Genomic DNA, 15,106 nt, shown 5'->3' with positions numbered 1-15,106 from the left:
GCAATATATCAGTGCTCACTATCATAGTGGAATGAACACTACAGCCTCACTATTATAGTGGAAGGAACACTATAACCTGTGAGTGAGGCTTTATGAAGATCATACCCTGCGAAGGAAATCACTCTGAAGGGCTGACAATTTTGAAAGGTTTAGGGACAAGCAATTTTGCGAGGTTAGCCAATACAAGATTAAATGAGATGCCCAGGATCCCACATTAGTTAAGGATTGGATTTGTGCCAAATCTGAAATTTCTGCATTTGAACACTTTCTTTTCAAGTTTTTGTCATGAACTAAAACAATCTCATTTTATAAAACTGACTTGGAAAGTAAACATATCACATTACCGAACATGACCATTTATGAAAAAAAAAGTATTATAGATGGGTGTTAAGCAAAATGGGAATGATTCTAGCTTCATTCTGTCCATCATAAAGGGAAGTATTTTAGTACCAGCATACCAATCGATGTGATTTAACATATTTAATCTGTTTTTTTTTGGTCCATATTTTAAAGCGTTAAATACTTCGAAAACAATGGCTTGTGACATTGTCATTTATAAACGTGCAGAAAAAACTGACTTGTGTGTCAAACGAGCAGACCATAAAATATGCTTGCCCGAGGCCTGCAACATCTGGTGCTCTCTTCTGCCTACCATCCCTTCCAGTCAAATGGCCTACATAAGAATAAAGATCAAGTAATGGGCTAAACAATGCCACAGCATGCAAGAAGGTACACCTCACATAAAACAGCACAGTAATGTTAAAGATATTAGATGATTTGACCAGGATCACTGTTATCGTCTGCTGACAAAGCCAGGATACAAGCATGAATGCTTTTGTTCCGCAGTCTTGAATTTGGATACTTATTCACCTCTTGGACTAATAGTTTATGCTCATCGTTGGAGGTGATTGCCTAGGTTTTACAACACCCCATCCGAACAAACCAATTTCTAGACCTTCACCATACAGATGATATGTTAGTTTTTAGAGCAACCCCTATCTGGTGCAGGTAGAATGCTGATAATATCACCTGTTGTGCTATAAAACCAAGGACCTATGCAGGTAGGTTTATAAACTTCAAACATAGGAAAGGCTCGGCCAGATTTGCTGGAATGTGCTATTCTAATCTTGCATATGAACACATATCTCTGTAAAGAGTGCTTGACACACTGAGCTAACTTCTAAACGATTGTGGCATTCAATTTATCAATATGCATTTCAACTTTAGCCATTGCACATGATAAACGTAATTACCACAGGAAGGAAAGAATGCCACAGAGTTGTGCCGTTAGGAACACACAAATTCAGTGGTCGAAGTGGTCGGGAGCGGTGCTCCTCTACTTCTTTTAATTAGGTTTTACAGCTCCTATACTTTTATTTTAAAAAGAAACCGTTCCGGAACCGTTTCGTTTTAAAATAAAGGTGTAGGAAGAAGTTGAAACTTGCACTTTCAGTGCACGGCACTGGATGTTCCCTTACACATCAGGCGCATGTGTTTTTGGGTTTGTATTGTGCATGGGAGGGGGGTGTCAATGGGGTTTGTGGGGAGCGGTGCAGGCCAGTAGGGAACATAGCTCCACTACTTCTTTTCATACACTTCGACAACTGCACAAACTATGTATACCACAGTGAACACAGAAGGCATTACACGTTGAAATGATCAAGGCAGAAAGTACTTGTCAAAACATACAGGCAATGGGCTAAGTACCTCAGCAGCATGCCATAAAATATTTAAGTCTGTTGAACAATGGAATCTTACTACTTCGTTAGAGCAGGCAGCCTGGTGGGGCCCCCCTTTTGCCCTCCCATAAAAATGTCTGTTTGGCACCGAGGTACTTGCAACCTAAGCTAGCGTTGACCCAGAAAAGGAACAATCAGGCTTTCCACAACATCTAGATGGCACCCGTCGGCAGATTGAAAAAAGTAGGCTGTCCGCTAAACAGAAAAAGGTCCAAGAACAGGGCTAATGGCTGGATGCGTCCCAAGGAGCAGATCAGGAGGAGCATTCAGGAAATTCGAATGGATCTCCAGAGGCAGAAAACCCAAACCCGGATATGGCCATACCACTGTATCTAGCCAGTATGGCAGGGTAAGAAAAAACGAATGTGCTGTAAAAACTCCTTCAGCAGGTCAGCAGACCTGCTTCTTCCAAGGAATAGAAGAAAGCAGCAGGAGGGGGAAGCAGAGCTAGACCATGCATGGCCTCAATACTACAAAGATCCAGAAAAATAACGAAGGGTGGGGGGGTAGTCCTAGAATCCCCAGAAATATGAATTCTGTCTTAACATCTATTGTTATCTGCTAGGACTTGTAGTTACAGTTTACTGTTTCTTGTATTAACCCGCTTCTCTCGAGCAAATAAATAGTGTCTCTGTGAGTGTGATCCCGCTCCATCCGCCCTCTGGGAGGCTCATTGCCTACCATTTGAACCACCTTAGTCCCATCCGGCTTGCCACCCTCACATCATAGGTTGGAGAGTGCTGTCCATTCATTCCAGAGCAAATAATGTAATTTGCAATCCAGTGAAAATATAAATACCTCTGATAAAGGGTTTGATAACTCACTGTGTGGAATTATATCAACATTTCTTGTTGGTTGAGAGCTTATGTAAATTACTACTTCAGGCGGGAATTGCAGTCATCCAAATATTTAGTGTACCCCCTAAGGCCCCACTCCCCCCCTCTAAACCCCTCACCCCCACACCCATCCACCTTAGTCTAGTTTTAAGTCGTATATCTGTTTCATACTGTAATCCACAACCCACCTATTTGGTAAAACAGTTTCATCAGGTCATGTATTGTGTTTCCTTGGGGCATTATTCTTGCAGAGACCTCCTTGTAAGTTATCTGTCAACCTCACAATTGCTTCATTGTAAACTTATAGAGACTGCAGTCTTGAAAAGCCTCTGCTGTGGGCAGAGCTCCAGACTGAAAACTATAAATAAAGAGGCGCTTTGTCTGGCATTTGGCTTTTCCCATCGTTACCCAAGCATCCGGCTTTTGTTTGTCCAGACAGTCTTATAATGAATTCCTCCGTAGCAAACTTATGTCATTCTCCACAGTGTTTCCAGGCACCTTTTATAAATCTCTGTCTCTCTCCTGCCTTTCATAAGATGTCCACACACACTCCGACTCGCATATGGCCACAGAAATCACTAAAATAGGAGTGTGTGCGTTTTGTTAAAATTAGCACACATTTACCTAAACCACCCTGTATCATATGTGTTTTTCTAGTTTTAGGACGTAATGACATTCAGTGGTATTTCTCTTTCTCTGTTTCATGTATGCCGCATGTGTACGGTCACTGGCACTGCATTTTTTGTGGCTTTTGCATCAAGATGATATCCTCTGTCTCCTGCAGATCAAAAGGCATCAGCAAACTCTGCATTGTACCAACGAGGGCCTGGAGAGTGTTACCCGGGAGAAGGAGGCTCTGGAGGAGACTTTGCGCCAGAGCACTGAGGACTGTGCAAGACAGGTACACCAACACATGTTGGGATGCCATGCTCTAAAGCAGTGCATGCTCATAATGAGACCCTTGGTTTTAAGGTCTCAATCCATGTACACCGCTCTCTATAAAGTCTTATTGCAAATGTCCCCTCTCTTGCCTTCATACAGTCAGCTGAAGATTCCTAGAACCCAAAAACATCTCTGGGGTGGGACCAATTGCTATAGGTCTGTGTCTGTTGCATCAAAGGGAAGGGAGGTAGTGAAACCAGTAAAGCGGATTTTGGCTTAAACATGGATGAGACTGCTGAGAAGAGAAGTAGCATAGAAATGGAGGCCTGCCTACCATTGGAAAGTTTTTGTGACGGCTATGCAAGTCTTGCAGAGATGCTGGCCTGTAAGAGGACATTTCAGTGTGAGCATGAACTCTGAAATCTCTTATACATTAATTCCTTGATGTATAGTATACAGGGAACACCCTGTTCAAAGTGCCTCAAAGTGCTCCGAAACATCTTTGAGTGCATGCAAATGGGACTATTTCTACGCTGCTTACCATTAGTCTATCCTTACCAAGCCTAGTTTCATGGTTTTCTGCCCTTGAGTGGACTTGAATGCCTGATTTGTGTCTTACTAGGAGGAGCCAGAAGATTCTCACAGCAACACTGGGTTAGCTACAGTGCTAATTTGTGAGGGTGCTTGCCAGGCCACTTATTTCACAGCCCAGCACTTAATGTCTCAGATTCATATTTATTATGAAGTGCTGATAACCAGAACATCCATCAACTCCAATGAGCAGGTTTAAACCAAAATGTGTCAACGCAGTGGGGAGCAGCTATGGGTGGTGTTTAGTGTTCAGACAATGTTCATTTTTGGACAGAGGACTTATTCTTTTTGGACATTCCAAGACGATGGACAAGCACATTAGTAAAATAGGTAAGGAATACCCCATAGAGATGGGGAAAGTTAGGCCTTCATATTATTCTTTAAGAAATGTCCTCAGTCTCAATCCTTCTGTTTTTCCACACAACCCTACTTCCTCGTCTGGTACAAGGGTTTGGTCAACTACTGTTAGGAAAGACTTCTCTTTTGACAAATTTCCCTCCAGAGTTCTTTTGTTTTTCAACCTGTCCTGTCTTTTTACAGGGTTGTGAACTCGCACCTTGTGCTCATTTTGTTATGGGGAAACTGATCAGTCCATCAGATTTTACTGCCTGTACCCGACGCACAAGGAGGAAGATTGTGCATTTTGCCAGGAGATGCCCTCTCTCACGCTGAAGGATCGGCGTAGGCTGAATGAGTGGCTACAGGCCAAAGTCCCTGCTCTGCGTGTGTCCCAGGAGCATGCCTCTCCCGGTTCTATGAAAGCTGAGCAGGATTCTAAGACCTGTGAGGGTGCCTCCCACCCAGGGGTCCAACAGAAGGCTAAGCACTGCAAGTCCACTGCCCCCAGATGCGCTGTTGCGGCATGCTCCCCAGCGGCCAGGGCTCGTCCAACATCTCCAGCAACTTCACTCACCAGCCAGCGCTCAGGATCGTCGTCCAAGAGGAAGTCGGACCATCCGGGCAAACTCCAGGAGAAGCCAAGACAAACCTGCCAGAGAAGGCCAAGGGGGATCGGGGTGCTGACCCTCCCCGTAAGGAGAAGGCCAAGCAGGACAAGGCGCCCGGGACGCACAAGGCTAAACGGGACAAGGGACCGGTCCTGACCGTGAAGGCCCAGGTACACCCAGCGAAGGTCCAAACTTCCATTGAGAGGGGTAGTGGCGTCTCTTGTGAAGGCCACTGAGGTGGAACTGCAGGACACACTTCCGAAGGCGAGGGTTTCCCTTCCTCCCAGGAGGGAGGCTGTTTTCTGGCCCATAGAGAAGACCCTTGAGAAGATGATGCTGGTCATCTCTGAGACAGTCCCCTCTGGATGCGAAGAAGGGGGCTGGGGAGAGGCACGGAGGTCCTCCAGGGCACGGATATCTCCTGAGAGGAGGAGCTCATCTACCTTCAAACTATTCAGGAGGAAGAAAATGTCGGAAGCAGACCTTACGACAAGCGCGCGGACGAAGGCGACGACGGTGAGGATACAATCGAGGAAGAGCATCAAGGCGACGAAGGCCTGGGTGCCCTGCCGGCTCCCCAACTGCCTATTCCGCCTCCGCCTCAGCTACCTCCGCGCTTCAGGTGCTGCCTAGAGATCTCTCTAGGCAAAGGCCGTCCCTCTGGCGACAGAGGATCCACTGTCCAAGAAGAGACGGACCCCGCACTACGACAGGCGAGGACAACTATGGTGGATTGGGGGACCTCTCGTCACCTCCTCCCAGATCCTCCCCACAGACGAGATAGGCTTGTTTCACTCGATCCCCAGAGCTTTGGAACTCTTCTAGCTCGTTCCAGAGGAGGAGGGTTTCTTGTACCAGTGCCGCAAGGCAAAGAGAAAGACCATCCTCTCTGTCCCACTCCAGGATGACATTTGGGACGAAGGCTTAGGCCTCATGAAGAATCCTTCTACAGCCCCGGTGAAGAGGGATTGCCTTGAGAAGAAGTACAGGGTGCCGGACTCTGCGCCTAAGTGCTTGCGGGCCCAGCCGTCGCCGGACTCTGTAGTATCACAGCGGCCAAGAAGAAGTCTTTGGGCGCTTCTTCCTCGGCAGCGTCCTCCCCTCCAGGCAACGAGGGGAAGAAATTAGATGCCAATGGACGACGGGTTATCTACTATGCGGCCACTACCATCAAGGCCGCCAAAGCCCTCTCCATCGTAGAGCGCTACGACCGAGAGTTATGGTTCAAGATCGCTACCAGCCTGGACTTCCTCCCCAATGACGAGAAGTTGAAAATTCTACAGGAAGGTGAGGTGGTGTCGGACCATTCCATTACGGTGGCCACGGACATGGCCGACGCAAGGTTCCTCCACATGGGCAACAGCGATTGCCTTCGCCGTCATGGCTGGCTCAAGACCACCAACTTTCGTCAGGACGTTCAGACAAGGGTGCTGGACATGCCCTTTGACGGAGACCACCTCTTCAGGAAGGCTCTAGATGAGTCTCTACAGGCCATCAAGACGAACACCAAGACGGCATGTGCTTTGGGAACCCTTCAACAGTGACTGCTGCCGTTTCGGCCCTCAGGAGGCAAGTCCCAAGGATCTTCCAAAGGTTTCGGCGGGAGCTCTTCTTCCTACTGCCAGCCCTCCCGCTCCTTGGCCGCCACCCATGCAACCTAGTGGGAGGCCGGCTGGTGAACTTCGTCAGCGTGTGGAAGCCCATCTCCACCGACCGTTGGGTGCTGGGCGCTCTTGCTCACGGACACACCCTGGAATTTCAACTGAAGTGTCCCCGGATACCACCGGTGGCCTGGCAAGAAAACCACATCCCTCGGCTGCTGCTGGAGGTGATGGCCATGTTAAAGAAAGGCACGATCGTGCTCGCCCCCAGCGACTCCAGGGCTCCGGAGTGGACTCAAGGTACTTCCTCGTGAAAAAGAAGACCGGTGGCTGGAAGCCCATCCTCAACCTCTGTCAACTAAACAAATGCATAAAGTCCCAAAAGTTCTGGAGGGTCAGTCTTCAGCACGTACTCGGACAGCTTGAAGAGGGAGACTTTCTGTCGTCGCTGGACTTGGAGGATGCGTACTTCCACATCCCAATTCACAAGGGACACCGCAAGTTTCTCTGCTTCGTCCTTCAGAGGAAGCATTACCAATTCAAGGCCCTTCCCTTTGGACAAGGGTTTTCACCAAGTGCCTGGCACCAGTGGCAGTCCATCTACGACTGCAGGGGATCCGCGTCTGCCCTTACTTGGACGACTGGCTCATCTGGGCCAGTTCAGAGGACATTGCCGTCGACCACACAGCGAGGACCACCCACCTATTGACGGACCTCGGGTTCTCGGTGAACTATGCAAAGTCCTGCTCGACTCCATCACAGGACACGCTGTTTCTGGGATCGCAACTCAACACGGTGTCGTGCCTGGAGTCCCCATCGGAGGAAAGGATAGCGGCCATCTTGGTCATGGTGCAATGGCTGTTAGCACTGAAGATTGCCACGGTGATGTTGTCATGCATCCATCTCATCCATCTCTGCAGGCTATGGATGCGTCCTTTACAGGAGTTTGTCGACGGCCGTTGGATACAAGTGTCAGGAAGATTCCAGGACAAGATCACGCTCGGGGCTTTCGTCGAGCGATAAGGTGGTGGGGAGTGCGTGCTCATCTGTTCGGAGGTGCAGTTTTCTGGACCCCACCACACCAGGAGACTGTCACAACGGACGCCTCCCTGGAAGGATGGGGAGCTCACACCGGGAGTCTTCACGCCAGAGGCCTGTGGCTGCCGGAGGAGAAATCGTTGCACATCAACATGCTGGAGCTTCGGGCAGTGTTTTGGGCCCTCAAGTCCTTCCTTCCGCCCTCAAGGGCAAGGTGGTGTGGGTCTTCACGGACAATACCACCACAATGTTTTACACCAGGAAGCTGGGGGGCACCAGATCCCCAGCGCTCTCCAAAGAGGTGCAGGACCTATGGCACTGGGCCGTTGCCCATGGAATGTTCCTCATTCCTTTTCATCTGGCAGAATCAAAGAACACTGTCGCTGACTCTCTCAGTAGGGAGCTATGTTCTTGCCACAAATGGGAGCTTCGGCAGGACCAGGTGGACAAACTGTTCTGCAGACGGGGCAATCCCCAGATCGATCTGTTTGCGACGGCAACAAACACCAAGTGCCGGAGGTTCGTCAGCAGGTTTCCTCACCCGGGGAGCAAGGGGGACGCATTATCATTCCCCTGGAATGGCCTTTTTCTCTATGTGTTCCCCCCCCTTTGCCATTGATTCTTCGACTCATCAATCAACTCAGACAGTCCCAGTACAGGATGATCCTCGTCGCGCCAGCGTGACCGAGGCAGATCTGGTAACCCAACCTTCTCAGCATGTCAGCGTCTCCACCAGTGAAGCTGCCAGTGGTCGCGGACCTTCTCGCCAGGTAATGAGGTGCCATTCTTCCCCACGATCCAGGGATTCTGAACCTGAAGGCTTTGCTTCTGCAGTGTTAGAATTCGGTGGCTACAATTTCCCAGTGGACTGCAAGGAAGTTCTGGCCAAGGCTAGAGCATCGTCTACTTTGAAATGCTACAGACTTAAGTGGCAACGATTTGCTGTTTGGTGTCATTCCCAGAGATTGACCCACTGAGGATTAAGGCTACTTGGATACTTCCATATTTGCTGACGTTGGCCAAGTCGGGGCTGGCCCACGCTTCCATCAAGGTTCATCTGGCGGCCATATCCCGCTGCACCAGATCTCCAGGACGACCATCCTGGTGGTCGCACCGCCTGGTCAAGGAATTCTTCAAGGGACTATTCCGCTCGTTCCTGCCGGTGAAGGCTCCGGCCCCGGCATGGGAGCTCAATGTGGTGGTTACTAGGCTCATGGGACCTCTGTTCAAGCCTATGCATTCTGCACCACTCAAGATTTTATCGTGGAAAACTGCTTTTCTTGTGACCATCTCCTCCACACGATGAGTGGGAGAGATCCAGGCCCTCTCCTGTAAACCACCTTGCTTGACTTTTCTCAAGACGAGAGTGGTGCTGTGGACGCACCCTTCCTTCATGCCAAGGTGCTGTCGGACTTTCATCTAAACAAGCCCTTGGTGTTACCGGTATTTTTTCAGACTCCTTTGTCTATGGCTGAAAGGACTTTGCACTCGCTGGATGTGGCTAGAGCGCTGAAGTTTTATGTGGCCCACACGAAGAGTTTCTGGAAAACCTCTCAACTTTTTATGAACTTTGGCCCAGTGAACGATGGGAAGGCCCTCTTCAAGGCTTCCATTTCCAGGTGGTTCTCGGGCTGTATCACCCACTGTCAACGGTTGGCAAACCGACCGCTGCCTGGCCTTTCGAGAGACCATTCCACCAGAGCGATCACTGCTACAACGGCGTTCCTGTCTGGGGTGCCCTTGCTGAACATCTGCAGGGCTGCTACATGGAGGTCGACACACACCTTCACGAAATTCTACTGCATCGACAGGAATTCCAGGGAGGAGTTCAGAGTCGGCCAAGCAGTGCTGCACAACCTGTTCGCTTGAAGGTGAGCCTGGTGAGAAGGTAAGCAATGCTTATGTTGAGCCTTGCCACCACCCGTGGTTGTGCATGTATGTACTGCTATGTATTCTTTATTCATGAGCATGTGAATCCATGCCAGACCCCATGGTGGAGAAAGAACAAGTTACTTACCTGTAACTGTTGTTCTCCAGAATGGGTCTGGCATGGATTCACATGCAAACCCTGCCGCCTGCCCCTCTGCGACTCTTCTCTTGGTCCTACTGTCTCTTTACGTGCTACCAAATCTGAAGATGGCTGACCGAGAAGGGGCTTAGGTAGAGGGCAGTAATTGACTAGGGGGCAGTATTACCCAGAGCTCAATGATTGGTTATTAGGAGAAAGACCGTTCAGAAGTGAAACTGAAACTGATTTTTTTCCTTTACCGAGGATTCCCAGCCTGACGACAGGGAATATTCTTCGGCATGTGAATCCATGCCAGACCCATGATGGAGAACAACAGTTACAGGTAAGTAACTTATTCCAAGCATATTATCAGCAAACACTTTTTGTGTTAAGGAATCAGGGTTATCGGAATTGTAAAGTGTAGAATAAAAATCAACAAATTCTGTGATAATCTGTGGTGTTACCGATACCCTGTCCCCGTTTTTGTCCTTGATTCCTAAAATTGTGCATGCGGCCTGGGTCTGCCTTAATTGTCTAGCCAGCAACTGATCTGCTTTGTTCGCTTGTATATAAAAATGTTGTTTCGCACATAATAGCCCCTTTTCTGTTTTTGATGCTAACAGTAGTTGTAACCTCCCCCTAACATTCCTGAATGCCTTTTTTATAGCTGGGACGCCCTCAGTTTCCATCTTCTTCATGATCATTATCATTTCTTTCTCCAGTTCAGACTCAATTGCTCTGCATTGTTTGTGTCTAGCAGCCCCAGTTGAGATCAATTCCCCCCAAAACTTTGCCTTAAAGGCATCCCATAAGATGTATATCGAGATCCTCCCAGTATCATGTAGCTCAAAAACTTCTTCGATTTTTGTCCCTAATTTATCCTTCTGAACAGGGTCCCAGAATAGTTCAGAAGGGCAAACCCATGACCCCATCCAAGGTGTCGTCCTTGGAAGGAAAAGCTTCAGTTCCAGAGGAAAATGCTCTGATAGTGTGATTGGAAGTATCTCTATATTTGAGATACTGCCCAGCAGCATGGCTGATGACTATACGTAATCTATATGTGAACACAAGTTATGGACATGGGAATAGTATGTATAACCTTTTTCTGTTCCCTTCAGAGTTGTCCGAACATCTAAGACTGCTAACTGTTTTATTTTGGTACGGAGCCCTTGTGAGGGAGGAGGTTGTGTGCATCGTGTTCTCATGCTTCTATCCTTCGAGTCCCAAGCCAGATTTAAATCCCCAAATATTAACCGTTCTCCTACCATAAATGCTTATAACTCCATTAGCGTCTTCAAAAAGCTATCCTGGCCTGTGTTTGGAGCATAAAGCGATACCAAGGTTATTTTGGTTGAATCTATATTGATAGCCACAAAGAGGAATCTACCTTCCCTATCCGATTTAGTATTCATTATTTTAAATTGTAACCCCTGCCTAAATGCAATTAAAACCCCTGCTGCTTTCTTCGGCACGTTAGCTTGAATCATCATCGGGTAGTGCCGGATATAAAGACGGACTTACCTTGTTGTCTTATATGGGCTTCTTGCAGAATCAAAAGCTCAGGCCGATGCCACGGAAGGAACCCCTCCAATTTCTTTCGTTGAACAGGGGTATTCAGCCCCTGAACATTAAATGATATACACTTGAATGCATCTACATTTTAATTTGCCATTTGTAACAGATGCCTTACCCCAAAAACTCGGATCAATCATACACTGCCATAAAACCCTGCGGTTGTCCCCCTCCCTTCTCTCCTTACATAATCCCTCCTTATCCCCAACAGTTACAACAACTTGTCCCCTGCATCCCCACTCCTTGGTGTGACCCATTTTACCTAGAGCACCTACAACTGTTATCTCTCCCACATGGAACACCATTTCCTCCAGGGTGCCCCTTAGGGTATCCTAAAACCCTCCTCACCTCCACTCCGTAGATTCCAAGTGGAGCGTTCCATACCTGAGCTTTCCGTATTGCTTTATAAATGGCGTAATGGCATCACCAAAACGTTCCCCTCTTCAATATTCCATTTGTGTCACTTTTTTTCCCCTTGTAACGGTCCATGCAGATGAAGATTCCAGCAAGTCCCATCTGACCCCCTCATCTGCATACATCCTGCATCCCGGGTCAGTTTTTCCTGTGATCTTTCTGAGATCTCGCATTCCGCTTGTGTTTGTTGACTCCCTGCGATACCTCCTTCATCCTCATTGATTTTCAACAAGTCCAAACCTTCTGCGGGAGAGCTAATCCTATGTTTCCTCCCGTCGAGTGCAAATGTAACACCAAATCGAAATGTCCATCTGTACCTTATTTTCTTTGATTGCAGCGTTTTTACCACTGTTTGCATTTCCCTACGTTTTTGAAGGGTGATCGGGGAGAGATCTTTGTACAATTTTCTTTCGTTGCGCCATTGTATGTGATGGGATCTCTTTGCCTAGCAGCCCAAAGAATTTGTTTCTTTTGCAGGTATTTCCTGCACGCCACTAGTACGTCTCTTTGGTGTGAGCCTGGTTTTACTCTTCTCTGACCCACCCTATGTACACGGTGCAGTAAGATCTCCTCCTCCACCCCCAATAGCTCCTTGAATATCGCAACTATTCAGATCAGGATCCGTAACTGATTCGGGGAGACTTCTGACCCGAAAGTTTGCCCTGTCTTCACATTGGCTGTCAAGATTCTGAATCGCTGTGGCCAAGTTTTCAAGTAGTTCCTCTGATGGCCTGTTATCAATAGTCCATTCCTGTATCGCCCTTTCGTTGGCATTAGTGCGTTCGCCCAAGTCGGATAGATCTTTCCTGAAGTCTGTAATTATTTGTTCTCCGTTGTGAAGGTAGTGAACTGCATCTGGAATAACGCAGTAAACATGCTCTGGAAGTCCGGAAAGCTCTACGTAAAGTCCTCTTTTAGAGTTGCCATTTCTGTTAAAGCGATGTCGGGTGAATTGGAGTGCTTGCCTGTTGGACCCGAGAAGTTCTGGCCCAAATGTCTTGTAAAGGTCTGTCTTTATTAGCTTTATTAGCTTGTGAGTTTGGGGGAGCGACCAAAGAGGTTTTCTTTGGTTCCCGGCATAGGGTGTCTGTGGCCCGCTTGAGTCTGCCTGATATTAAAGAAGCCAAACCGATCTACGAGGGTCACCTAGCCTCCCAATTGTATGATATTGGTAGACAATTTAGTTCTGCTGCCCGTCCTAACCTCACACCTGTGGAATTTAGAGAAGTATAATAAAGTTATAATAAGCTCCAAGTGCACTCCTCCTTTGATAGTTGTTTTGTCTGGATCACTCAGAAGTAAAGTATTAGGGTCCTGAAATTAGAATGTGGCTTATAGAGCCAATGGCAAGTCCATCTTACAAATATGTGAATCTGACAGCCCTGTTTCAGCACACTGTGCCCCTCTGGCACAACAACCTGTATTGCATTTGCCGGACCACTTCAGTGAGAATTGTAGTGCAATAGATGTTAATTTCTTGCAGCATGTGATAGTTCACTCCCTTACCACATTATCAAACATCAGTCCGTTTGATATATTTGTACTTGAGAGTTCCGTGTTCTAGCAGTTGTGTTGATTACTATATTCTAATACAGAAAAGAATGATGCCATGGCATCCCAAGTGGGTGGACTTCGCAGTGCTGTTTTCTCTTCAGTTTATAGGCAGTCTGCCCGCTCTGCCAATTGGGTTTATTTTCTTATTTTTCTCCAATTCCGCTTCAACACTTGTGGCCTTTCATTGTACATACCCGTTGAGCCAGTGACTTCACTGAACGACCATTGCAGATAAGGCAATTTGTGTCTGTTATATTGCAAGAGTTTGTTAACTGCTACTCAAACGTGTAGCGAGTCTCTCAATGAGGCAGGAGTTACGGATTGCAGCTGATAGTAAAGCTGTTCTGATCAGTTACTCTCACGGGCTGTGCACACACTTAAGCCTTCCGTTTACCAGATGCTTCACTTCTAGGTTTTAATGTTCGAGTGCTTTCTTCACCCGTGTGTCATGGCTCCTTGCTTCCGTTTTATTTCCCTAAAGGAGTCTTCCACGGGGAGATACTATCCTGCTGCCATCGATATTCCTGCTTCCCATCAGTTCTGTTGGCAGTGTAATTTTGCAGTTCGCTTCGTTGGCGCGACCCGTGTGGGCAGAAAGAGAGCTCGTCCCGCTAAGTATCTGGCATGGCCGGTGTAAAGCAGCCACTGGTGGGGGGTGTCTGTACGCCTGTTCTCTATACGGCAGAGGAGAAGCACAGAGCACCCCAGCCAAGATTCTCAATTATGGTAGCAATGGACGAGCAATCAAGGCCTAGCTTCTCAGGAGGTGATGCAGGCTGGTTCTTAAATACAGTGTAGTCCCCAAGCACCCACAAAGGAATGTCCACACACTGTATTAGTTAAAACACTGTATTTATATAAATAAGGTTCAATGTTATATACACTTTGTGCTCCGACAATTGTAAAATGGTAAATATATACAGTTCTAGGTGGTACCACGATTACTCAGATTCCATTAAAATGCCATCAACTGTACTCAGAATAGCATCCGAACCAACACAGCAAAACAAGATCAACCATAGACTTAAGAGGAAGACACATTGGTTAGACAATTGGCAGAATACTGGCCCTGTTACCTAGATAAAGTTGGGTGTGAGGATCCCCCCACCTGGGCAACCTATAAATGAAGATGTACTACAAGCCCAGTCCATATATTGTCTATTAAAGTCTTATCTTCTACTATAGCTCTGCAACCCAAACGTACCTTGTGTTGTAGAGTTCTTCCTCGGGCCCTTCTTGAGTGTGCTCCCTTTCAAGCAGGAGCCACAGGTGACAAAAGGGTGAACGTTGTCGTTGAGGCAGCAGCTTCGGTCCTTGCGGTGCTTTTAGATGAGTGATCGAAAGCGTCTTGCAACAGGGGAGGCGTGCGGTGCACCTCGACGACGATGGTTTGTTGCCCTAAGAAAGAGTTAGTGAAGAACTTTGGCCCAGCAAGGGTGTCGAGTCGTTGGAGTCTGGCATTGGCAAACGGGACGTGACCACGGCTGGCTTCAGTAGCTTTGTCGGCATCTCTGAGGTCTTCGGGTGGCAGGTAACCCACCGGCGGAGTCTCCTCGGTTGTCGAAGGCCTTGTCTTTTTCCGGCAGGACGAAAGCGGTTGACAATGATGAACAAGGGAGTTCTTGGATCAATGTTCTTAGGCGGTGTCGAGTCATAATATCGAATACAATATTTTCGAAAGTCAAAATGTCGAAAAAAAAATGTCGAATTACAAAAATGTCGAATTTTTTTCGATATTTTTTCGAATTAATGTTTAAATAAATAATTAATTAATTATAGTTTATAAAACATAATTTTTTGAAATGGTTAAAGATATATCCATGGTGGGTGGGGGAGATGAGGAGGGGGGGGGTTGGGGTAGGGGTTTGGGATGTTTTTTTTTAATAATTATTTAATTAATGTTTTACTAAATACTTTTTTAAAA

The 15,106-nt window shown here is 47.3% G+C and overlaps 1 protein-coding gene across 2 annotated transcripts in view; it reads left to right on the top strand.

Annotated features, from left to right (window-relative positions):
- Window positions 1-15,106, top strand: part of LOC138581106 (rab GTPase-binding effector protein 2-like) — a 137,295-nt gene that overhangs the window by 84,903 nt on the left and 37,286 nt on the right. For both annotated transcript variants that reach the window (XM_069652187.1, XM_069652186.1), the window contains one exon: window positions 3,360-3,476. In XM_069652187.1, the coding sequence (XP_069508288.1) occupies window positions 3,360-3,476 (117 nt within the window). The remainder of the gene's footprint in view (window positions 1-3,359; window positions 3,477-15,106) is intronic.

The sequence above is a fragment of the Ambystoma mexicanum genome, chromosome 3p (assembly GCF_040938575.1).
Source record: "Ambystoma mexicanum isolate Mex_15411 chromosome 3p, UKY_AmexF1_1, whole genome shotgun sequence".
Lineage (NCBI taxonomy): Eukaryota > Metazoa > Chordata > Amphibia > Caudata > Ambystomatidae > Ambystoma > Ambystoma mexicanum.
This window is presented reverse-complemented; position numbering and strand designations above follow the sequence as displayed.